This window comes from Canis lupus, chromosome 17 (genome assembly GCF_011100685.1).
Source record: "Canis lupus familiaris isolate Mischka breed German Shepherd chromosome 17, alternate assembly UU_Cfam_GSD_1.0, whole genome shotgun sequence".
NCBI classification, from domain to species: Eukaryota; Metazoa; Chordata; class Mammalia; order Carnivora; family Canidae; genus Canis; species Canis lupus.
In genome coordinates this window covers 54,610,052-54,635,776 of record NC_049238.1, presented here as the reverse complement: position 1 = coordinate 54,635,776, position 25,725 = coordinate 54,610,052, and the positions used below count along the sequence as shown (strand labels likewise).

The window sequence follows — 25,725 nt, the reverse complement described above, 5'->3', positions numbered from 1 at the left end:
TCTTCCCTCTAGGTTTTAGAGGATACTGATTCAGGGTCTGGACTCTGTTACCCCATCCCTCTCTCCTTTCCTTTCTTTGGTGCCTCCTTCTGTTCTTTCGGATTCTACCAAGTTTTCCTTTCCTCTAAGAAGCCTTCCTGGTACTTGATGTGATCTGACCAAATCCCCTCCTCCTCATGTCCCAATCCCACAACACAGGGTCGGGCTCCTAGTGTGTGCTTCCTCTACACTCTGTTCTTTTCTTGCCGTACCGGTTTTATTGTCTCCCCACTGGACTGCAAACTCCAGGCGGGCAGGACCCTCTTATCCTACCTTGGTTACCTTTTGATCTTTCCTACCCAGAATGTGCCTGTATTCGTTAAGTATTGAATGAATGAAAATGCACTTGTTTGACTAGGGCTGTTCCTTCTGAAATAATTATATCTTACGTGTATTGAGGGCTTAAGACGGGGCAGGCTCCTTTCTGGTGCTTCACAAGTGTGCCTTAGCCCCATTTGGTAGGGGCGGCCTATTTCCCCATATAACAGATGAGGAAACTAAGGTACAGAGAGGTAAGTTACCGGACCAAGGTCGGCAGCAAGGACACGGAAGAACCGGGGTTAGAACCCAGGCTGTGTCCGGAATCCAGTTCGGCCACAACTTCTAGAAAGTTCTGCCCTCGAATGAAGCTCGATATGGGGCTCCACTACACGCACAGATCAAGTCTGCTAAGGGCTTTGTCTTTGCTTCCGGGAGAGGGGACCCGCTCCCGTGCCGCCTCCTCAAGGCTCACCTGGCCTTGGCGGGGCTTCGGGAAGGGCCTCGCGCTTCTTGCCCACGGCCCGGCGGCCTGCGTGCGGACCCCCTGCCTGCCCTCGGGGCTGCCCGGCCCCACGCCCCCGGCGCCCGGGTCCCGGGGTGGCTCTCGGCCTCGGCAGGTGCGCGGGGCAGAGCGAGCCGCGGCCCCCGCCACGGTCTGCCCGGCCCGGGGCCAGGCCGCGCGGCTCGGGGGGCGGGGCAGGGGCGGGGCGGGCGGGCGGGGCAGGGGCGGGGCCTCTCGCCCAGGGCCCCGCCCCCGCCCCGCCCCCGCCCCGCGCGCGGAGGCACCGGGCGCTGCGGCCGGGCTGGAGGGGCGGGGCCTCGGGAGGGGCGGGAGCGGGGCTGCCGGCGCGGCCGCCGGGGGAGGGAGGGAGGGAGGGAGGGGGCGGCGCGTCCCCAGAGGCGTGCGCCGGGACCGCGGGCCGCAGGACAGACGCGCGGAGGGAGAGGGCCGGGGGCGAGGTCAGCATCCGGGGGGAGCGCGGGCGGCGCGCGGAGGGGCGGCCGGGGCGGGGGCGGGGGCGGGGGCCGGGGGCTGGAGGGCGGCGGCGCGCGCGGGGCCGGCTCCGCTCCGGGGTCGGGCCCGAGACCCTCCCCGTGGCCGGCCGAGCGCTCGGCGGGCGCGCCCCGGCGGCCGAAAGCGCAGCCCCGGTTCGCTTCTCCCTCCGTCTCTTTTCTTTCCAATCAGCGAAAAATAAACACCCGGGAAGGTAAAACAATAGCGGGGCCACCTGGGACGCGGCGCGCGCGGGGCTCCCGGGGCGGGGGCGGGGGCGGGGGCGGGGCGGGCCGGGCCGGGCCGGGGCGGGGGGCCCGGGAGTGGCGGCCTCGCGTCCGAGCGCTCCCGCCGTGGCCCCGCGGAGGGTGGGGCGGCCCGCGGCGGCCGGCTCGGCGGGAGGCGAAGGGAATTCCCTGGAGTGGGGCGTGTGGCAAAGTATTGCGGGAGCCTTGGGGCTGCCCGCAGCTGCCCTGCTCTGGGCGGGGAAACTGAGGCGGGGGCCGGTGGCCGCTCGCCCAAGGTCCGAGCGCGCGGCCTGAGCGCCCTGGCCCGGGAGCGGGACCGAGGCGCCCCGGGCTGCCCGGCGCTTGCTCCCCTTTGAGCCGTCTCTGTTGTGTTTGTTTTAGAAATCGCTGGCGCCGTGGGACCCGCTTCGCTCGGGGCTGCCGGACGCCACCCCGCTCCGCGCGTTCTGGGCAGGTGTGGGCAGGTGGCCGCTCCGCGACCTGCCGACATGGATGGAGACGACTTTTTGACGAAGCGACCCAAACAGCCGGTGCCATTCCGGGGCGATTTAGCTGTCAGAGGTTTTGACAAGACCTGCCCTGCTCCCTTTGGGGAATCTGAATGAGGAAGCTTACAGACACCTTCACTGGGAAGCCAAGGACATTTCTGTATAATCAGTGGATGAAAGGATTTTCTCAGACTCTTTTTTCCCTTTTCCTGGAGGATTAATTCACTGCAATCTACAATTCCAGCGGAAACCGCAAGGCACGCGATGTGGGAGAAGCCTAGAGGGCCTTCAGAATTGTTCTGGACCCTTCCTTTAGCATAGGGGGAGTTCAGCAGGAGCCACTGGCGGCCCATCCCCCCCACCCCCATCTTGCTGATCTCTTCTCTTTAACCTCTTCTCATTTTTTGAGTTCAGTTCTGTTTCCAAAACTATCCTCGGGAGCTATTAAGTGGATTGCCAGAAATGAGAGATTAAGCGCCCAGAGAAGAGGGAACGTCCTGTGTTGTGTCTCCTCTCCGCTGCCGACATGAAGTGCTTTTTCCCGGTGCTGAGTTGTCTGGCTGTGCTGGGTAAGTGGCTCTGCTTTATCAGGGCGATCGATGTGAAAGTTTAACCTGCTGTTGGTTCCTGTAATTCCTTGTGGTTCTTTCCCATCAACGCTTGGCATTGGGGGGACACCAGGACGTAGCCGGTGTATATCACAGGTTGGAATGGGGTACCAAGAGGCCCGCTTCTGACCCAGGAGGAACAGTGAGATACTGTTTGTTGTCTTTGAGAAGGAACATTTGCTGTCCTTGAAAGGTCTTGTGGTGTGAGATTCCCCCATCTGCATGTCAGTGGTTTAGGGACTCCATGTGGCTTCTAGACTTCAGTGTCTTTGCCTCTGTGTCCGTCCGCATTAATTCCTAATTCGAAGTGGCAGCATTATTCTTACTGTGGGGAAAGTTGGTTGTGGTAATGATGGTGCAGGTTTTTGTTTTTGTTTTTGAGGAGGAAGTAGGCATGAGGTGGGACAGGGTGGTGAAGGGATGCATCACTCTACCTAAGTGGTCTGTAGGCTAAGAGTGTTTGAGGATACCAGCCTTGTGTCTTCTTCACCAAGGAAACTCAGAGTGTGGTTCTGGGAGGAAGAGAGACTGGAGGAGTGGAAACTGCTTGGGAAGGGGTGTGTTAGGATTGGTTTTGATGTCCCTACAGAAGGCTGGAAGGCTTAGAGCAAAGTGAAGAACAGTAGCCCCAAGAGGCAAGCCCTTGACACCTGTCCTAGGGGTTCCGTCCCCATTGCCGAGGTCCCCCCACTTTGCACATACTTTCTGTGCTGTTGAGCTACATACGTGTGGGGTCTGAGAACACATGTTGGGTCAAGGAAAAACTCCCTAGCCAGGATCTGATGCGTCCTCTGTGTCCACCTCCTCAGATCTCACACAGGAGCAATCGCTCTGACCTCTCTCTGTCCCATCCCCTGCATTTGGAAGAGGTCATCACTGCTGCCTGTAGTGCCTGCATTTTCAAGCCTAGATATTTTGCATTTATAGAGTTTATTCATGACCTGCTGGCCGTGGAGATTGCACTCATGCATTGTCTGTACCCTTGTAGGAGTTTACAGTTGGGTAGAAAGAACGGATTTTGAAGTTAGAGAACCTGATGCGAATCTCAGCCTTACCGTGATCACTGTATGAACCTCAGTAAGATGGGATGATCCCTCCAAGGGCTGTCTTAACAGTGAAAGGCTCTAAGGTGTCCTAAACATCTTGACTGTTTTGAAAAATGTCTGGAACACATAATAAATGTGTCCAGTTGGCGGTTCTCAAACTTGGGTGCATGATGGAATCACTGTGGGAGCTTTTAAAATTCCTTGTCTCCAGGCAGCAACCCAAGACCAAGGAAACCAGATTCGCTGGGAGGGTGACCCGGGCATCATCAGTCTTTCTGCTTTCCTAAGTAATTCCAAGTGAAAGAACCAGTGTGTGAATTCATTAATGCCAGCCCTCCCTGCCCTTGTGCACACGTGGACATGGCTCCCGTGGCAGGTTAATCAGTGTTCTGCCCAGGTGAGGGTGAGGATACGGTGTCCCCATCTCCTCGTGTCGCCTGTCTGTTCAGGCAGAGCGCTCTCTGTGCACCCCTCCTGAATATCCCACTGGCATTTGTTCATACTGTATTTGTCATTCATTTAGCGTCTGGGTTTAAATCAGTAATTAGTGATTCATGTGGATTCACGAAGGACAAACAAGGAAAGCCCTGGGGAGTTGGGGACGGTGGGATGCCTAAGGCCGGATAGAGGACCGGCTGGAAGGGTGGGGCCCAGGGCCAGAGAAGGAGCCACCAATGGCAAAGCAAGGATATGTGACATTTGTGCCTTTTGTCTCTTTGGGCTGCTCTAGAAATGGGAGGCCCCCTGCAGGTCCCCCCTGCAGTTCACCCTCTGGGCCATTCTGTGGAATGGAGCTTGGGTCCTGGCATTGCTCTTCCCTCCACTGCCAGCCTCTTGTATAAACGGGGGCGCCGGGGAAGAAATGAGCATCAAGGTGGTGGGAAGGGGAGCACTGACAGACGACTGGACGTGGGTGAGGGTGGGCAGGTTTAGAAGTGTGGGTGTCCCTGGTTTTTTGCACTCTGCTGCTGAAATCTCATCTTTTCCCAGCACCCGGTGACTGTCAGCATGGCAGGGAGGGGGGGTCTTGCTACTGGCTGCTAACCTTGGAGAGCAGGAGGTGTTTGGGGAGGGAGCGCAACCCAAGGCGGGGGGGGGGGGGGGGTCTTATTTCCTGCTTGCAGTCTGGTGTGGGCTGATTCATGCGTCAGCATTCTTTCTGTGCAATGTAAATTAATGTGTAATGTGGATTTCAAAGAGCACAGAATCCCAAGGTTTTATGCTCATTTGGGTCACACACCCAGAATCAAATTTTGTTTGTAAAAAGTAGGCTAAGGCTAATAAGTACTTTGCAAAGTAGCATTGAGACAAGTGCTGCCAGCCTCCAGAAATGGCAGTTGGAGTTGAAAGACCCTATGATGGTACACCAGGGTGTATCCAGGGTAAATCTCGCACATGCCTGCAACTCCCTCCACGTCCTTAGACTTGTGCTTTCTGCTCCCTTCCTTTGCCAGTGTCTGGGATTTGGATCAGGTCCCTCCTTTTGATTCCTGCCCTTGTCTTTGTCCTCCCGAAGCCACATTGACCACTCTGTCATGTTTCTTCCTCTTGCAGCTCTGGGTGCCCCACCCAACTTGGGAGCCATTGGCTGCCACGGCCACCCATGTTCCAGTTCCAAAGCCATCCTAAGCCCCAGCCTGGTTGAGCCACGAGGGTAGTAAAGCCTCCACTGCTGAGAATGGGTGGAGCTAGAGGGGCAGAAGACGAAAGGGAGGGGGGCTGGTGTGACTGTGGCATGAATGTGGCATGCCTGTGAAAAGGAGGGAATGAGGAGAGAGGGAGAGCTAGCTGTGGCTGTGGCTGTGCCTGGCAGCAGACTGCATGAATGACAGTGACATGGAAAGATGACAGCAATGTGGGAAAGACAGAATGGGATTTGTGTCTACAAGAACAGGAAGGGGACAGTCAGGAAAGGTGATTAGAAGCTTCAGGCACACAAAGCAAATTTCAGTTTTACATAGCCACACGTAGTTATGCCTCCTAGGCCGTGCTGATGTTGTGGACAAGATGACAGAGCTTTAAAAGTGTTAGCCAGGAAAGATACAGGAGGTTGGACCATCTCTGGATCAGCACAGGAGAATCTGTAGCTGGCTGATGATCTCCTCCAGTGAGAGAATTTCATTTGTCCTCTTGCTTGAATAGGATGGGACCGAGGCAGTGATCACTTACCTCCCAGTTATGGAAGAGGCCAGAGGATTCTTCCAAAAGAGACTGAAGGAGAACTTTGATGTTCTGATGAGAGTGAGTTCAGAGGCAGGACTCATGATCAAAGGCAGAAGACAGAAGGGAAGCTGCTTGGGGCAGTCAGGGAAAGAGTTCTTAAGATCGTGATTTATGGATGAACAAACACCATCCCCACCAGTTGTCACAGAGGTGGTGCACTTCCCTCTCCTGGGGACCATCTGACCAGGGGGCTGGAGAAGAAAATCCTTGTTAGGAGGTCTAAACTGGCCAGGATGCCTTTCAACTGTGCAAATTATTAAGCCCCCACTGGGCACCCAGGGCTGTGTTAAGACGCCCCAGTCTCCTGCATTTTGCATTGCAGTAAGAGAAGAAGCAGTAATGATACCACATCTCCTGGCTCTGGCCTTTGCTGTGAAGCGAACCCTGTCTCATTAAGTCTTCAAAATATACCCACTAGATAGATGACTCACATCATCACCTTTCTGTAGATGGAGATGTTGAGGTCCAGGGAGGTTAAAGAGCTTGCCTTGGGTAGACTACTGTACCAGCTCCATATGGCGCTCCACAGTGGTAAGGATCCAGGCTCCTAATGTCTTGTTTCATGTGCATGCCCCCATTCACAAGGTCATTGCATGGTCCAAGATGGCTGTGCTAGCCCCAGCCATCACGAAGGAGATGAAGAATTGGCGACAGGCAAGATCTCATAATTGGGGGACACTTCTGGGAAGTTGCACACATCTCTTCTGCTTTCCATCTCTGTCTGCTAGAACTTGAGTGTATGACAATACGTGGCTGCAAGGGGTGGCTGACAGATATCATCCTTAATTCTGAGTGTCCAGCGAAAAATTGAGGGTTCTGGGGAGAGAACAGATTTTGGAGGGACTGCAACGGATTGCTGGCAGAGCAACAGAGCTAGTAAGTGGCAGCACAGGGTTTTGAGGCCAAGATTATTTGGTTCACATCCTCTGTTCCTTCCATCTCGCCAGCTGCCCCCCTCGGAGTGTGCGGCCCAGCCCCTGGCTTCTAAGAAGCCTTATTGGGAGGGCATGAGCCAGATGAGCCACCAGTTGTTACAATGGGATGCAACATAAATCAGTGTATAATTACACAAGCAGTGTTGTGGTTTTAGCAGTTGTACTGTAGTGTCTACAGAATGCTTATGTGCCAGTCACTGCTAGACACTTCGCAGAGCAAGCCGTTCTGGATGAAGGACTGGCTCTGTCGTTCTGACTACTATAGCTCCAGAGCTCAGCTCTATGCCTGGCACAAAATCAGTAGGTGTATAGTTAATTTTTTAATGAACACATGGTTTCTCTATTGGCTTCCTTGATCAAGATAAGGAAACTCAAGGCTCAGACAGTTTAAATCGTTTTGCTTGAAGGACAAGTGCTAGAGATTGGCAGAGCCAGGATTTGAGTCCAAGTTTGGCTCTAGAGCTTGTGACCTTTTATGCCACCAGACAAGGGATCTTGACCTTTTTGGTGCCCGAGATTCTTTGGGCAGCCTGTTGAAGGCTGTGGACCCTTTCTTTGGATAACATTTTGAAATGCATAAATGAAAACATATAGACTAACAAAGGAAATCAATTATATTGAAATACAGTCTTCAAAATATTAAACAAATTTGTGATCATAGCAATATGCTTTTTCAGTAATGCATTAAATAAGCAGCTCTAACAGCAGATCTGACAATTATTTTAATTATGGCATAGTGAGGCACGGAAAGGGTATGTTGAGGTATCTGTGTCAAACTGTGATGTGATATGAAAGCATGTGTGATTTCTGTTGTGACAAAGTCACAGGTCCTGGAGACATCGCCCGCGATGGCTGCCTGGATTCATAATCAAACAGTTCACATTCACAGAGAGGTTAGTTGAAAATAAAGGCATAATTTTTCCCCCCATTCAAGCTCACATACCTCCTGAATTCTGTTCAGGGACCCCTGTGAAGTTCAAGGTGAAGTTCAGTGTAGGCGGTGGTTGTCGGGAAGGCTCTGTGTGAGAGGACTTCATTAGCTTTCAGAAATGGGCAGGGATTCCATGCAGGGAGCATTCTCTTCCCAGTAGAATCCTGATCCTGCAGAGGAGACAGCCATCATAAAGGTGGTAGAGTGGCCCTTTAGGGTTTGGACAAATGACTGTCAGTGGCTTTAGGGTCCAGTTCGTCTGGGATGATGAGGGCACAGAACTGGCTTAGGTTGTAATGAGTTTGGGATTTGGGCTTAGACTGGGTCCCCAGAGCCCAGGCAGACGACTTCCGCTGAGCCGTGGCCTGGAAACTGAATGAAGTGGCTCCGTTGCTGGCTTCCCATGGTCCCTGGCCTTGTGCATCCTCCATTATGGCTCCTTGATTAATATTTTTAAGTTCCTGCGGGAGCTCTTCATTTGGCATGATTGGACACCTGTTTCTTTGCTGCTTGAAAGTGAGCACAGCTAACTCCTCATAAAGGGTTGGTTTTTAATTTAAGGAAATTTAGGACACCTGTGTGTGAATGCCCCCTGATTTTCAAAGAAATGAGTGGTTGCATCAAAATCAAGCTTACATTTGTAGAAAAGCACACGTTGCCAAATTCCCTCATCAAGGACGCTTTATTAAGTGACTAATTGTGGGCCACAGTGGTGGGCACTTAACAAAGACCATGGCAGTGAACCTCCCGTAACTGGAACCCTCAATTAAGTGGGATTTTGTTTTTATTTTTGATCTCCACTTTCCGAAAGGCAAAAAAAATCAGAAGATGTGGCGGCAAGGATTTATTCTAGAAATTAGCTTCCAGGCCACCAGCAGTCCAGTCTGTACACCTTCCGCATCTATAATTATAGTAGCAGAAGAGAATGATGAGCCTCAGGGCACTGCAAGATCCTAAATCAAAGATTAAATTATATTAACTCTACTCAGGCTGGAAAAGTGGTCAGATGTATTTTAAAAACCTTTATAACAGGCTTTATGATAACAAGAGTTGAAGCAAAGTCTCTGCTTAATCTCCTATTAACCCTTTAATTAAATCCACCTGAAAACCCTGTCTCCGCCACCTTCACCATCCAAGTGACCCAGGCTTTGCTGGAGGCCACCCTGTCCGTCCCTTGTTTTCTAAGCGATGATCATCTAAGTCCAGCAGTCAAACAAATGGCAAGTCACTTTGCAAATGGGCAGGAAGACATGGCAGGCCATGCCCCCTGAGGACAGACGTCTTTTGGGGAAGGAGGGGCCAGGCAAGTTTGTTCTTGTTTTCAGCCCAGCGAGAGCAGTGAGGGAATGTTGACCAGGAGAGGGATGAGGCTGGAGTATCTTGTGAGTGGCCAGTCTGGAAAGGCTTTCTGAAAGAGCTAGAATGTTCGGCATTTCTGAAGTAATAAGAGAGTTGAGGTCCTGGCAGAACTGTGCGGGGTGGAGACCACTCTGGGCGCATGGGGCTGATTTGAGAAGGCTTCTCAAGGAGTGGAGAAGCCCGAGTGTCAGTGGGCTGGGGCCCTGGAGCTGCTGGTCCGTAAGAATTGGAGCAGTCAGTTGGCATGAGGTCTTGGGTGTTTGGGCCTGAGACAGAAGGAAGGTACCAGAGACCTGTAAGTGGGTGTCCTGGAGGACCGCTGAAGTGGCCAGGGAAGGTAGGAGGTGTCCTGGAGGTGGGGGTCCAGGGTGGAAGTGAAGTATAACAAGGGAAGGGCTTTCGTGGGTGCCTGGGGGGCTCAGTCGGTTAAGCATCTGCCTTCGGCTCAGGTCATGACCCCAGGGTCCTGGGATTGAGTCCCACATTGGGCTCCCTGCTCAACGGGGAGTCTGCTTTTCCCTCTGTCCCTCCCCTTGCTCGTTCTCTCTCTTCCTCTCTCTCTCTCTCTCTTTCTCAAAGAAATAAATACAATTTTTCTTTCTCTTTTTTTTTTTTTTTTTTTAAGGGAAGAACTTTCGTGTACCGTCAAAACATCGTCAGGGCAGTGAACTCAAAACAAAACCGTGAACTCAAAGAAATCAGTGGCCTCTTCTTCTTGATTTTCAGGTCCCTAGGCCTTTCTTTTATTAAAACAGGGGTGGGGGGTGGGGAAGGAATCTGATATCAGTTGTGTGTTCTTTCCCCAAATCTGATTCTTTGGTGTACGGGGAGCATGTTCAGGATTGCCTTAAATGGGCCTTATTCTTGTGTATTTAATACTGTTTTTGTAATGCCCACTTTCCTATTCTCTGGAGCACAGTCCACACTTCCTTTCTTGTGGTGACTTCTGAGAACACCATCTCTGCCCTCAGGGTGCTGGATCCCAGCTTGGGGCACCTTGGTGACATAGTCCGGTCTTGAGGCAAGCTGTTGACCTCCTTCTCACGGCTCCCTTTTAGTACTTCCCTTCCCTTAGGGGCCCCATCTGTTTGAAATCTTCTGTCTTTCAGCATTAATTACTAATTGATCTGTTTTTCCTATGTAGTAACCAGTATGAACACTCACACTTGATGTAGTGCTATAGTTGAGCTCTAAAGCAGAGTTAATCGGGCACTCTGCATTGCCCATGACCAAAAGACACAAAAGGGCTTTGCCTATTAGGTACCTTAGCCCTGGATCTGCAGTTTAGTGGAAGTGGTGTCATTGTTCGGTGTTTTGAAATGTCTAAGGTGGGGGCACTGGGTGGCTCAGTGGTTGAGCATCTGCCTTTGGCTCAGGTTGGGATTCCAGGGTCCTGGGATCAAGTCCTGCATCAGGCTCCCCACAGGGAGCCTGCTTTTCCCTCTGCCCATGTCTATGCCTCTCCCTGTGTGTCTCTCATGGATAAATAAATAAAATCTTAAAAGTCCAAGGTGGCCAGCTTTCCTACCCCACGTGATCCGTTGAGAGCCTCCTGGCACTTGGATAACCTTGGTATTTGCCCATTCAGTGATTGCGTCGGTGACCTTGATTGACTTTGCCAGGAAGGACTTAGTAGGAAGAGCAACAGGAGCCTGATGCTGAGTAACCAGCCATTGCTGCAGGTCAAACCACACCTGTCCTGTCCAGGAACGACCTACTCCTCTTTCTTTTCTTTTTTTAAAGACTTCAGAGAGGTTTCACAACCTCTTAGAGGTAACAATCGCATCAATCTTAAATTTCACTGAAGACTTGATTTGAATCAACTCATAATTTAAAACAACAAAATGCTTTAGGGTAACGTTGTGTAAGAGGAAGATCATGAGAAATTGGTTTCAATTTCAGAAGGTAGCTTATAATTGCTTTGTGTTTTGGATTTTTAAATAGTTGACAGAGGTAACAGGGGAGTATAGTTGTGTGACAAAAAATCCAGACAGTACAGAGAATAAAATGTGATGGTTCCCACTCTCTGCCCTATGCCCCTTACTGAGTCTGATGTATATTCTTCATAGTTTAATATATATTCTTCTAGATCTTTTTAATTCCTATGCATATATTCCCACAAATATAGATTTTTTTTCTGACATAAATGGAATCATACAGAACATATTGTTCAAGAACTTGATTTTAAAAGAGTAATTTAAAAAAAAATAAAAGAGTAATTTACCTCACTGTTTTTTCAGGCTTAATTTTATGGGCATATCAGAACTGATTTGGTTATTTTATAGTTAGTTGCAACTGTAATTTGTGAAATCATTGGGGAGTGGTGAGCCTCATTCAATAGCTGTATCACGGAATAATTTTGTCTTGCTGTATCAAGAGCAAGAATCATAATAAACACTATCCTTACGTTTTAACGTACTTAATGAAAATAATTGACTTGTTTATTCTGAATATTTTCTCCCCAAACACATAAATTTAACAAATTAAGTACACACATATTTTGTTGACTGTTTTAGTTATAATTTTGAAATGATGTTGAATTCAAATGAAGCCTATTTAAAACTTGCTAAGAGGATAACCATAAATCTTGGGTTTGGGGTTTAATTTAGTCAAGTTTCTTATTTGCTCACTGACTAGGAGAAAAAACGAGAGAAGTTTCCCTTGCATTTTCAATTCCCGAATAATTCTTCCATTTAGAGTGAACTGAATAACCACTGAGGTAGCTGGCTACCAGACATGTAAGACCTTAACACAAGAGAGCACTTATTTTTCTAGTGCTCCAGATGCAGCTATATCTGTAAAAAAAAAAAAAAAAAAAAAAAAAAAAGATGCTCATTTCAAAGTGTTGGGTTACTTCTCAGGTTCACGAGTGTGACTGTCTTTAAATCCCTGGGAACAAATGCAGGTTTCTTGGATCATTCACCTTGAGTCCTGATTTTTTAAAAAATAATTCCCATTTGGGATGGATGGTTGTTGGATTCACATATCATAGTCAGCTCTTCTTCAGCATCCGGGTTTGACCTGCCACTTCCCATCCCGGAGACCACTGTTCTGCTACAAACCACTTATGATACTTTCCTAAAAAGAGTTTTCATTGGATCATTCAGCAAATGCTTGAATGCTAGCTCCTAGCAGTTGATTTTTGGGTTAAATCTTTTAAAGAAGAGTTAAAAGGTAAAATCATGAGAAACATTTTAAGAAGGCACCTGATCTGTATTTTTAATCTTAATAAATAGAAAGATTAATTAAAAACACTCTGACATGGAGGAGTCCTTTCTTTCCCTAAGGTCTGTCTTGTCTTGCTGTTACTTAACATCTTTTCCTCCTGGTTTGTTCTCAGCTCTCCTTTAGCAGCTGTGAGTTACACATACCCTGTCAGTCCTGACGAAGGGCCTTTTAAGGAGTATGACATGAATACCATTGATTGGGGGAGATTGGGGTGGGTGGCCCCTTGAGTGCAAATTCTTTCTCTTGAAAATGCACGAATATTCCTAAGTCCTGGATATGTGGAGCATCCTTATTCACTGCTGTGGATAATGTCTGTCTTTGGGAACTGGGGATTTTGTCCTTCGCTCTAAATTTCTAGGAAGCCAGGACAAAAGAGAACTAGAACAGTCACATACTTCCCATCTCGACAGGAGGTGGCATCCACACCAGGCTTTCTCTGGAGGACCCTCTGTGGGGAAGTGTGGTGGCCGTAAGGTAGATGTGTCTCCTGCCTTATACTCTGCCTCCCTACTTCCCCCACACAGTGGCTCCCCCTCAGGGAGCCTTGGGAGGGGAAGGCTGTCATGGGGACAGCTCAGGGACCTCTCCAGGGTGGGCCTGGGTTCCAGAAATCGTTGAGACGGCTCAGCAGGGTCCAGGCTCTTCCAAGTCTACATCTCGCCAAGTGCCATTGTCCCTTCACCTTGGGCTACCCCTGAGCACTCACTGATCTGCACTTCTCCTGAATGCCACCAGTGCTACTTCCCTTTTCTCCAACCAGTCACCTAAGTCTTAGGTTCCAGGCAGGTTGGAAATGCTGGACGAGGCCATCCTTCTCCTGGCAAGCAGCACTTCTTGGAGGCCTTTCTGGGGCTCCTCATCAGTTTTGCTCCGTGGTGGTTTCCTGTTGGTTTGGAGTTGGCTGGTCTCTTGGGAATTCTGCTTCCCAGATGGACACATCTGGCAGTTTATCAGAGAGTGACTGTGTAGGTAGAGTCATCCTAGATTAATCCCGAAACTAGACCACCCTTTAGGACGCTGGTTAGAGATGATGGGCTGAATAACTTCTTAAGGTCTTCTGATGGTGTAGTGCCAAAGAAAGCATGCTGGACAGTTTTGCCATCTGTCTTCTAGTCTTTCATGAGACAGGCAAGATCACATCTGAGTGCCCTGCCCAGCCTTTCCTCTGTCCCTCTGTCAGAAGGGGCTGGGGTCCCCAGCTGGGTGGGGTGCTGGAGGAACAGCATCTGTGACTCTTGTCACACGGATGAATCCAACGCTTCAGAGAAACTCCCTGCCAGTGAACTTCTGGAAGGTAGAAAGTAGATTGAGAACCCATGTGCCTCTTGGCTTGAATGTATTTGAAGAGAATCCTTAGGGATCTCATGGGTAATCCTCTTCTCTTAAAGGGGAAGTGTTCTGGAGGTGAGTTAAAGATTGCCACGGCCTGGGTTGGGGAGAGAGGGGCAGCGCTGGAGAACACCCCTCACAGAAGAGAAGCTTCTGCTATACGTAGTCTTTGTTTTAAAATTAAAACATTACGTAATCCAAACATTTGCCTTCCCACTTTTACCCCTGCCACAGAAGAGCTGTAATTTCCCATATTTGGAATTTGGGGAGAGCCAGGACTCATTTGAAGACAAGGCCAGATTCAGTCTATGCTTTGGGGGAAAGTAAGTAAATACGAGAGCCTCGAGGGCTGCTGTATTTATGGTGAATCTGTGATTACTGCATGTGCCTCCTTGTCATAATTTATTCAGCAGCCCCCAATGTCCTGGAGCTGGTGCTGTGCCCATCAGTAATCTGACTCTTGTTTTCTTCTGCATATTTTCCCTTTTGCAAATGTATAGGCATTCAGCTTTAATCAAGTAGGCTTTTACTCTGTCATCTGTAACGGGGATGACTGAAGTCATGTGGAGGATTTTAAGTAACTAATCTCTTAAGACATTCAGAGCATAATCTCCTCCAACCCCTGATCATCCTGCCTGCATCGGAGAGATTTGCGAGGTTCTGCAAAGGAGGCAGGATGGGGACTTTGGCATCCTTCAGCGAGACTGGGGGGGTCTTCCTTGCTGGCGACAGGTTTTTGTTTGCTTTTGGTGTGGGGACCTGCTGATCATTTGCCGGGTCAAGAGAGTTCAAGATGCTCCGTGAATGTGACCAGTGTGTTAGTAAATCTTGGAGCCAGTGCAGAAAATGAGAGGAAGATACCATCCAAGCTCACGGATGTCTGCGCAGCACATCCAGGGCCAGCTCTCAGGGAGAGGCTGCGAGATAGATAAGAGGCCTGCCGGTCAGTGTTGTTGGCTGACATTAGTCATGACGTTACAGCAAGATCAATCAAAAGAGCAGGGGTGCGGGTCTAAAATGTTCATGTGGTCTCTGCTTATAATTGGAACGTGACTTCACATGTGTGTCATTTATTAGACTTAATTGGATTACGGTCGCTCTTCAAATTGCCCTTTCTCGATTTGCCATTTGCAGCCCTCTCTGTAACTTCTCTGAGGTTAGCTCAGGTCCCTTGCGGGTCCCTGGCATCAGAAGTATCCTCCCGCTAAGGAATTTGGTGAACATTCCTATAGGTGCAGACTTTTTGGTGCTTCCTCTTGGTGTGGTGATAGAACCCCTCCCAACGTAGACTAGTGAGGATTAGTTTGAATTAGTAAAATGTTTGGATTACCAAATATTTTTCAAGGACTTCACTGTTATTACTTTTAAGTAAATATTGTAACTCAAACTAGGCTAATAGAGCTCCCAATAAAGATCCTTAGGGGATCCTGTTTTAGTAGAGAAATAAGAATGATTTGCAATTAGTGCACCAATTGTTTATGTAAATGGAGTTTCTGAAAAACTGGATTGTGCGTGAAAACAGTGTTTTAAGTAGTCCATGTGAAGCCCTGTGTACGTACGCTGCCGATTGGTTATACATGGTATAAAGACCTATTTTGCAAAGACCTAATTCAACCTTATTAGCAACATCTGGATTTCCAAGTTACTGAAGTTTTCTGGTCATATACCCCCCCCCCCCCCCCCGCCATGCTTCCACAGCACCTGCACTTACCTATTTTAACATGAGTTATTAAGCTTAGCAAACATCTAGCATGTTCTGCTATGTGCTTGGCAGTGTTTTATATGGAAACGACAACAATCATCATCATCCTTGTGTAGCTTATAGGCTCGCAAAGAAGTCAAGCAGTATACAAATAAGTACACATATAATTAATTACAGGAGTGAAGCTAGATGGTATATTACTTTTTAATTAATGATCTGATGCATCAGACTGTAAGCTCCATAAGGACAGGGATTATGTCTGTGTTGTTGACCATGGTTGGCGCTCCTTAACCTGTTGCCTGGCACGGAGCTATTAGGTTGAGTTGTATGACTTTGCCACATTTGTAGGTCAACAACAGTTGAGTATCGTCAGTGTCATAGGGTTTAACTTTATGGTTGTCCAGTCGATACGTATTGAATGTTGAATACGTATTATAGTCAGTGAGCTCTTGGAGTATGCTGCATTTAACACAGTTTGCTTTAGCCAGGGAAATGCCTACTGCAGTATTTGAGAGAGAACACTGAAATTTCAAAGAGCTAAAACTCACAGACCCTGTGATGTAGATATGGTCCATCAGCGGGACTTCAGAACCTTGTGTTCCATGTATCTTCTATGCAATTCTTGGCACATTTCCCAGCCTCAGGTGGAGACATGTGTACTTGGGGCGGGAGGGCTATCAGTAGCCTGGAGAATCCAGGAAAGTGTGCTGGAAAGCTGAGATAAAGACAAAGACCTGAGCAGGGTGGCCCGAGAGGAATGAGGAAGGAGAGACCCATCAGGGAAACCTAAGGGGCCAACTCTTTAGTCCAGAGTGATGGGAGCACTTGCTTTGACAGCACAGACCTCGAGTGTTCTCTGATTCAGCAGATTTGTGTGTACCCGCAAAGTGCTTGGTTACTTGCTAGGCACCGACAGACCTCATTGTGAGCCTCCTTTGTGCCTGACAGGTTGTGGGCTGATCTCGTAGATCGCTGGCCCATTGGAAGCAAGGGTTGAACTGAGGAGAAAGCCCAGCTGGGCCCTGCTGGGAGAAGCCCAGCCCTCTGGCCTGTGGCCTATTCCCTATCTGTGGAACTGGGAGTTGGGCCCAGCCAAGGGCTTGGACCAGAGCGTCCCAGACCTCCTCTGCTAAGTACTTTTTTTTTGCATCTGTTTGGATTTATTGGCCTTCTTTCCAGCTTCTCTGCACAAATGTCCAATTGTGCCACTCTATTATAATGCTCACTATTTTCTCACACCCACAGGATAATTTCTAGTTCAGCTCAATTCCACAGCTAATTCTTGAGCATCTTTATGTGCCAGCACAGGATGGGGGTGGCAAGTTAGGAACATAAATATGTGACATGGGTCCTGGCCTGTGGGAGACACTGTTGGTTGCCCACACAACAGCTATTCTTTCCTCGATGGCAGAGCCCTGATTTGGTTCAAAGGTCATGCCTCTCTCCCTGTACTACTCAAGGAAAAATGACTGTGCTTCTAGCTCCAGAGTAAAAGCTGACCCATCTAAGCCAGTCATGAAGGTCATAGCATAGACATGAGTGAGTGACAGGGTTTTGGCCAGTGAGATAAGAGAAGTCCGCTGTGGGGATCTGGGAAAAAAGTCTTCTCTTAGAAACACAAAAGGACAGCTCCTTTGACTAGATTTTTGGAAATGAGGCAGCCATTGTATCACCATGAGGAAAGTAAACCCGTTGAGCCCTCAGAGGGGAGGAACCAAGGTCCTTGATTGCGGAGCCACTGAAGACCAAGCAGGTTGACTTCCATACTTCCAGTCTTCACTGTTTCAGCCAGTTGAGTCGGTGTTTTCTGCTACTTATAGTTGAAGGCAACCTGTAGACACTCCCTCAAAAGAGCAGGAAGTAGGATTTATGCTTATAAAAAAATACAACTCAGCTTATCATCAAAAGGCACACTATTCAGAGCTAGTGCTGAGCCCTGGGGGTGAGCCAGAAAAGGAGAGGTAAGTCCACTGGTGGGCGAAGCTTGAGGAGATTGTTTGGAGTGGATCCTGAGGCTGGATTAGGATTTGCGTGGGAAGAGCAGAAGGGCATTCCGAGCCATGGACGGCATGAGCAGGCCTGCAGAGACAGGAGTGGACATGGCACTGTCAGAGAACAGTGAGATTATGTCCTAATTCTACAAGCAGATCCTAGAGCACTTCGAGCTACAGGCTTATTAGAAAGTGACCCTTGACTGAGGCAGTGGGAAGTGTCGTGAGCAGGGGAGAAGCTAGGAGATGAGGTGGCAGCCATGGACCTGGTTGGTCAGAAGGGAAGACAGGAAAAGCCTAGTGGAATAATTCGGTTATAGGTGGTGAGATTCGAGTTGAAAGCAGTAAGAAAGGAAAATTGTAGAGAAATAAAATAACTGCTAAGAGAAGGGTTGATTGGATGTGGGCAAAAGGGGAAGTACTTGAGTGTGATGGCTTGGGAAATGACATAAAATGGAAATTTGAAAGAGGGGATTGATTTTTAGGGCGATGCTATCTAGTCTTTGTCACTGGGGTTTGAGGTAATGATGGAAGATCTAAGTAATGGGACCTCAAAGTCATCTGAAAATACGGGTTAGGCCTTGGGAATGAGAGGCCAGGGTTTAAGATGATGGGACAGGGACAACACAGATCTGCACATACTCCCCAGATTTGCAGTGTTGTGGGGTCATGTGACCAATCTTAACCAATAAGATGAGTGAGGAAATAACAGGTATCATTTCCTGGCAAAGGCAGCTAAGAGCTTGTATTCCTGCATTTCTTCCCAGCACCCCCACCCATCCACCTACAGGCCAGAGCATGCTTGGGGCTAGGGGGCCAGGGCAGTGGATGTGGCCCCAGGGGGAGAAGGGCCTCCTCCTAGCATAAGACTTCGATTGCTCCACCTTTGGGTGGGAGATCCTCATGGAAGCCAGATCTACAGCTATAACAGGGTGGCATTGCTAACTGCTGTTTATGTAGGATCCAGGTTGATATGTGGTTTTCAGGTTACCTTTTTTTTTTTTAAGATTTTATTTATTCATGAGAGAGACGGAGATAGAAGCAGAGACACAGGCAGAGGGAGAACCAGGCTTCTCGCAGGGAGCCCAATGTGGGACTTGATCCTAGACCCCGGGATCACGCCCTGAGCCAAAGGCAGACACTCAACCACTGAGCCACCTAGGTTACATTTTTAAAAAGATTTTATTTATTTATTTGACAGAGCTTGCAGAAACAGGGAGAGGGAGAAGCAGACTCTGCACTGAGCAGGGAGCCTGACATGGGGCTCGATCCAGGGACCCTGAAATCTCAGGACCCTGAGATCGTGACCTGAGCCGCAAACAGACTCAACACACTGAGCCACCCAGGCGCCCCTTCAGGTTACATGGTTTGCTCAGAGGTCTGCGTTGAATGGGCTAGAGCTTGCTGGCTGCCTCTCCTACCTCTGGGATCTTAGTGTTCTTGGAGGGTGAGTTCACTTCTTGACCTGCCCCACAAGGCCTTCTAGCTTTGCCGGGTAGGGGCTCCCTGCTCAGGAGCTGTGGCGGGGAGATGGCTGCTGTCTCCGCAGGTACTAGAAGGTCAAGTGGCTTGTGCAGGGGAATGGTGACCAGCTTTGAGTGTCTCTATCATCCGTGGAGCTAGACCTGGAGCTGTGGGAAGAAGTTCCAGACCTCCAGATTAGACTAAGAATGAGGGGTTTTAAAAAAATCTTTCTTTCCTCTTCTCAAGAGATTGAAAATGTGCCTTCTCTGAAAGGCTCGCGGGCGTGGAGCTAGGCCCTGGGACTAGACCACTCTTTGTTACAGCGCCGGTTCCCTCGGCCGGGCTGACTCACGTTACTCCTGAGGGCAGGGGCCGGGATGCAGGGCAGGCAGGCATCTGGCATCTGGTTTTTGTCAGGCAGCGAGTACAAGTGCAGATGCTGAATCTGATCTTGTTTTAAACAAAGCAGAGTTAGATGCGGGGGGAAAGGCTTTTGTGAGGCGCCTCTCCTGCTCTGGGTGTGATCGCTGGTGTGTCCTGTTTCTCGTCTAACTGAAAACTTTGAGCCCACAAATACCGAGAGGAAAGCCCTTGAGACGGGGGGATGGCCACCATGGGCCCCTCAGGCTTTTCTCTCTGAATTTGAAAACTTAAACGCATGGAGAGGCTATTTCTGTCTCCTGTGGCTTTTTTTTTTTTTAATTTTTCCTCCACTTCCGACAGCACAGAGGTGTCATAGATATTTATTGGCGCCGTTCTGTTCGGGCACAGCCACTCTTACTTTACCCACCGCTCTCCCTGCTTCCTCTGACAGGCCTAGAGGGTCCAAGTGTCGTCCCAGGAGGAGGATGACACTGAAGCCATCTGTCAGCCTGGCCTTTCCTTTGTCCATCTGTCCTTCCAGTCATCCTTCCATCTGTCCACCCAGCCAACTTGCACTAAGCATTTGTTCCTGAGCCAGCAGTAGGATTTGGGGCAAGCTATTTAACTCTTCTAAGCTCCTATTTAATTCCTCGTCTGTAAAACAATAGGAGCCACTCAATGTGGGTTAGTGTGAACACCGACTGGGGCTCCGGGAGGAGAGTGGGTGCGTGTGCCTGGCGCCCGGTACCCGCTCAGGGACTGGGTGCCTCCCTGGTGGGCTGACTGGCTGCAGGTTGCCTTGCACATGGGTGGCCATTTGGAGATTGGATTTAGGCCATAGTACAGAATGGCTAGCTATAAACGCCAGAGACCTTTGGACCGTATTGTCACATTCCTCCGGATATCTTGCCATTCTTGTCTCAATCTTGGCGGGGCTGCTGTCACCAGGCTCCAGAAATCTCCAAGCATTGATTATCTGCATTGGCCTCAGTGTTTACCGGCCTTGACGTCATTGGACGTTGAGAGTGTCAGCCGCTCGGAGGGGGTTCCTCACCCTGTTGACTGGGCAGGACTGCATGGGTCTGGCCTGCCCGTCTGCCTCACCCTTTTTTTTTTTTTTCTTTGCTACCTACCGTACCTGTGTGTCTAATACGTGAGCCATTGTTACCTCCAGCTTTCTCCATCTGCTCACTCTTCCGTGTCTGTCGGGGCTGCTGCTCTTTTGCCTGTTCTTCAGGATTTCCTTCATTTTTGCCTTCTTTTCCAGTACTTTCAGGGTGCAGTGCCGATGTCATGCATTGGGCTGGGTTTTGTGTGTAAAGAGAATAGTAGTCTAATGAGAGGGTCCCGGGGAAGTGAGTTGTTTGTCATCGGATGACGTGCTGGGGGAAGGCTTGGGGAGACACCCACGTTACCAGAGATGGTGCCGCCTGGAGCAAGGATGTGCAGGTCAGCTACCAGGCTCTCCGGCTGGTGGCAGTGGCTCGTGACCTGAGGGACACACTGCTTGAGCCCCAGCCTAGCTTTGTTGACCAACCTTAGTGGTCTCCCTTGTCTTTCTCCACCAAAAACTCACTTGCTTCTGCCTCTGGCGATGTTGGTCTCCTGGAGGCACTCTTTGGTGGCCACTCTGTGCCTTGTTCCTGCTCTCCTCCGGCGCCTTGAGGACATTCTGGCCTTCACTCTTCATGAGCCAAAAACTAACCCCGACTTGGCCTGTTGAGCGTATTGTGCTGGGAGGAACTTTTGGAGCAAAGTGAGACACACCAACGAACTGGCACCGTCTGCTTCCAAGCCTTTTATAGTTCCTCGAAGTCTTGTGGATCCGTCCTCTGTTTGACCCCCACCCCCTAGAAGTTTCTAGTTCCTCCTGAAGATCATGATAAAGGCATTTTAACCAGAAGCCAGGCAGAGGAATGCGCTCTCCTGGCGCCTGTGGGAAGGGATGGGGCGTGGCCAGAGCTGGTGTTCCGTGTCCCACAGCCCCAGGGTCCAAACAGCAGAGGGAACAAGCCACAGGGTGTTATAAAGGAGACTTTGTCCTGCTCCAGCTCAGCTCTGTGTTTAAGCCAGCGATTGGAGATGATGCAGTGTGGGCAGGCCCTTGCTACATGACCTCTCATTAAGGTAGAGGAAATGAGAGGCCTGGAAGGCCCCATCCAGGCTGGCCTGGAGCACAACGGTCAACAGCAGCCCTGCACTTGCCACCCCCTCTGTGCTATCCTCAGGCTTCCCTTCCTCCAGCCCCAGAGCAGCCATGTCAGGCTCCCCCCCACTGTCTGGGCCCCACTTGGGCTGCAGGCCCCCCTCCTTGTCCGGCTGGACCCAGCCTTTGCCCCCCTGCTCTGCCCAGGGTTTCAGCTTCACTGGGGCCTCTGCTGCGTGGCTGGCCTGGGGCTAGTAGGAAGGCATATGGATCGGTAGGGTGACTCCTTTGCACTGAGGAGGGAAGCAGAGGCAGACGTTTACTGAATTCTCACATCAGTCCAGGCTCTGCACATTCACTCGCATTCTCTGACTTCATCAGAGAACAGTTTCAGGTCTGAGGACTGGCACCCCCCCCGCCCCCCGTCCAGACAGGGCAGTCGGGGCACAGCAAGGTCATGTGATTTCTCCAGGTCACGGCCTGCACAGACCACTGTCTACTGAGGAACAGGAACCCAGTATTGTTCTAATCCGCTTTATTGTGCTGTAACTAACATATAGCAAAATTCCCCAGTGTTAAGTATGCTGTTCTCTGAGTGTTGACCAACATAAACATTTGTGTAGATCACCATCAGCGTCCAGTAGAGAACCCTCCTCTCACCCCAGGAAGTTTCCTGGTCACACCTGCAGGCACAGCAGCCATGGATCTGGTACCTGTTACTATGGTGTTGCCCTGGCTGGAATGTGGGCTTCACTGAATCCTGCAGTATGAAGCCTTTTTGAATTTGTCTTCTCTCACCCCGCATAATGCTTTTCATAATTCATGCATGTGGCTGCGTGGATCTAGTTCATGTTTTTTGCTGAGTGGTATCCCGTAGTACAGATGTATCATGTTTTGTGATGGACAAAATGTCCCATTGATGGACATTTGGGTTGTTTCCAGTTTGGGGCGATTATAAATAAAGCTGCTATTTCATGTAGAAGTCTCTGTGTGGATATAGGCTTTCATTTGTCTTGGGTAAATACCAGGAGTGGGATTGCTGGGTCATTCAGTGAGTGTATGCGTGACTTTATAGCAAACTGCCAGATTATCTCAAGTGGCTGTGCCACCCCACATTCCCACCAGCAGTGTCTGATGGGGACCTGACACAGTTGACTCCTAACTGGGGGCCGTTCTGGTCATCCACCCCACAGGGTAGCTAGCTGCTGTTGTGTTAGTGGCTGATAATCACATTGATGTGTCTTGAGCTTATGCTTTCTCTTTGCTTTCCTTTTTCTTTTTAACGAGTTGTTTGCCCTCACATTTATTCAGATTAGAAAGCCAATCCCAGAAACCCCAGAACCATTTGAGAAAACACATATTTAGGATTCTGTTCCTCTAGAACCATCCTACGTACAAAAATCAGTATCAGATAAGTGGTTCTCCTGAGAAAGAGAACATAAATATTTATAGCATGAACGTATATATGTATGCATGTGTACGTGTATATGTATATTTACACACATATACAAATGTGTATAATGTATATACACAGAAACACACATAAGGAGATTTAAATTTTGGAATTATTCTTGTGGTTGTGGGTTTGGCAAGTTTGAAGTCCCTAGGGCAGGCCCGAGTACTGGAAACTCAACGGGATTTTACCCTGTGGTCTGAGGCTTGATTTCTTCTTCACTAGAGACACTTTCATTTTTCCTCTTGAAGGCTTCAGCTGAGTAGCTGAGACCCACCCATATTTTCAAGGTCGAGATCTTCTAAAGTCAACTGATCCTAAATGTGTTTGGTTCAGTAACCGGCAGCTGTAGTGGCTAGGTTATGGTAACCAGCTGCTGAGCCTGCCCTTTTAATCTAGGATTTCTGGAAAAGTCCTTACGCTTGGAGCCAGTTGAGGTTCTAGAATAAAGAGGTTTTCTTCAGGTGGCCCTTGGCGACTCAGGCCAGCCTCATTTCTGATCGCTACCCCTGCACAGATGTCCTTTTTTGCTGGCTTCTCTGCCATCACCTCGGTTTGTAATTTGGAGTCACTCCTTAATAGGTGCCCAGTAACTGCAGTTTCCTATGGTATTTTCCAGGTAGGTCCCTGATGTTTTGATAGCCCCAAATGGACAGGGGTGCTGTTGGATTACCGTTGGCCCTCGTGTGACTCTTGGGGAAATGAGAGAAGGAGTTTGAGGAACATGTAGTTGTATTTTCTTTCTTTCTTTCTTTCTTTCTTTCTTTCTTTCTTTCTTTCTTTCTTTCTTTCTTTCTTTCTTTCTTTCTTTTTAAATGATTTTATTTATTTATTTGGGAGAAAGAGAGAGAGGGAGCACAAGCAGTGGGGAGTGGCAGAGGCAGAAGGAGAAGCAGACTCCTCCGCTGAGCAGGGAGCCTGATGCAGGGCTCGATCCCCAAACCCTGGGATCATGACCTGAACCAAAGGCAGACGCTTAGCCACTGAGCCACCCAGCCATCCCGGGTTCACTTTTTTTTTTTTTTTTTTTTTTATGGTAGCATTTCCTATGTGGGGACTGCTGACAGGTGTTCTTTGGTAGAGGTCTAGATGAAGGAAGCCCAGGTCCTCTGCTCTAAGGCATTGGTGTCACAGAGTGGAGTACAGAACACAGAAGTGTGTCCTGCATTACACTGGGGTGCAGTGACCTCCGGCCCCCGGTTTGGGGAGAGTAGCAATTAGCTGGGGAAAGTCCTGCCCTCAGAAAGGGAAACCTTGGTTTCCTACCCTTTCCCTGGTTCCTTCTAACTTTATGACCTTGGGTGAATCATCAGACGTTTCTGGACTTCAGCTTCCTCACTGAGGTGTAGGAACAATGGTCTGCGTTGCTCAAGGGGTTGGCTGGTCAGCCGCACCGTCCACGGGAAAGCTTCTTGTGTACACACATGGCATCATGAGACTTGGCCTTGGCCCAGTCCCGAGGGAGGCCAAGCTAATGCCAGGAAGCCACTTCCTCCTCCTGCCCTCTGGGATTGCTGTGCCTGGAGCCCCTGGAGCACCAGGCATGGATGGGTGTGACTGGGGCAGGCTGGCTCTGGGGCCGTGTCAGCTGAGAAGGGCCAGCCTCTGAGCACAGGGCCTGGAAACTTCTTTCTTGCTCCCACACACTGATAGTCATAAATGCACAAAAGAGGACAGAGCCACTGATGAGCAGCTAGGAGTCAAGGACACAAAGGACTGTCAGGGGAGGGAGTCAAGGCCCCCGAAGGTCACGCGAAGAGTATCCTTCCCAAATGGGATTTCTCGATGACTAAAGGGTGTGAATACAAAAGTAGCTGGATTCTAACACTGAGGTGAATGGGCCTTTAGGAGAGGGGCAGCCTTGAGGGAGAGACGAGAGCACTGACCTGGGAATTAGAAGACTCCTTGTCAGCCACTAGCCATGTGACCTTGCACAGGTTGACCTCAGTTCCCTCTCCTGTGAGTCAGGGAGCAGGACAAGATGACCCGGCTCCAGAGCTGTCACACAGCATTTGGCGAGTGTGGCTATACAACCCCAGCCCCTCTCACTGTTCACACTGTGCTTCTCAGACCAAGACCTGCAGGCAGCCTCTGCTGTTACTGGTGCTAAATCCCTGTGGTTCTTGCAGAACTGCTTTAGGGGCGGGGGTGGGGGAGTGGAGGCTGCAGGTTCGGGTGGTGGGATGATTTCAGGCAGTGACATGCAGAGGAACAGGAAACCGGCAGATGACTTCAGGAAGCAGTTGTGGCTGCGGGCTCTCTGGGCCTCTGGCCCGGTGGCCCCCTGCTGACATCTGCCACCCAGAGCTCTCCAGGCCCAGCATGCAGTGATTGATGATGGTGCAGAGGAACCTCCGCCCCGAGGGTTCTGCCTTCTGTCCCCGCCCCCCGCTGCATCCTTCGGCTGAGGACACCTGTTCCCTGATGGCCCCACAGCCCCAGCTCTATACCACCAGGTCTAATTCTGGTTGAGACTTTTCCTTTTCCACATTTTCTTGCCAACTTGAGCGAATGTGCTTCTTCCCCACGTGACTGGCATTTCTAGCCTTCACCTTGGCCAAATTGTCCTCTGTCCTGAATCCCACTCTTTGTTCTTTTGAGGTTTATCTTTTGCACCACAGGCGTGGACCCCTGCCTGTCAAGCAGAGGCGCTCAGGTCCTCCCTGCTCTGGCTGCTTGAAGGCACCCAGAATTCTGAGATCATTCATCAAGACCACACTTTAAAATCTTTAAAAATAAAATAAAATTCATCTTCAGAATAACAAGGAGGTAACAGTTTGTCCACATCAGATTGGTGAAAATGGAATAGCCAGACAATACCAGGGAGTTGATGGAGATCTGGAACAGAAGGAACACTTAAACCCTGACCTTGAGAATATAAATTGGGGTCGCAGTGTTGCAGAGCGATTTGGGCAAT

The 25,725-nt window shown here is 49.7% G+C and overlaps 1 protein-coding gene across 4 annotated transcripts in view; it reads left to right on the top strand.

The window, feature by feature from the left end:
- The first annotated feature begins 1,179 nt into the window (after positions 1–1,179).
- The window catches only part of IGSF3 (immunoglobulin superfamily member 3), a 91,497-nt gene continuing 66,951 nt past the window's right edge, over positions 1,180–25,725 (top strand). For 3 of the 4 annotated variants that reach the window (XM_038561876.1, XM_038561875.1, XM_038561873.1), the window contains exons 1-2: positions 1,180–1,260; positions 1,924–2,599. In XM_038561876.1, coding sequence (XP_038417804.1) covers positions 2,557–2,599 — 43 coding nt within the window. In that variant the 5' untranslated portion in view covers positions 1,180–1,260; positions 1,924–2,556. Of the gene's footprint in view, positions 1,261–1,488; positions 1,509–1,923; positions 2,600–25,725 lie in introns of those variants that run through there. The other variant, XM_038561874.1, reaches the window with a different exon arrangement.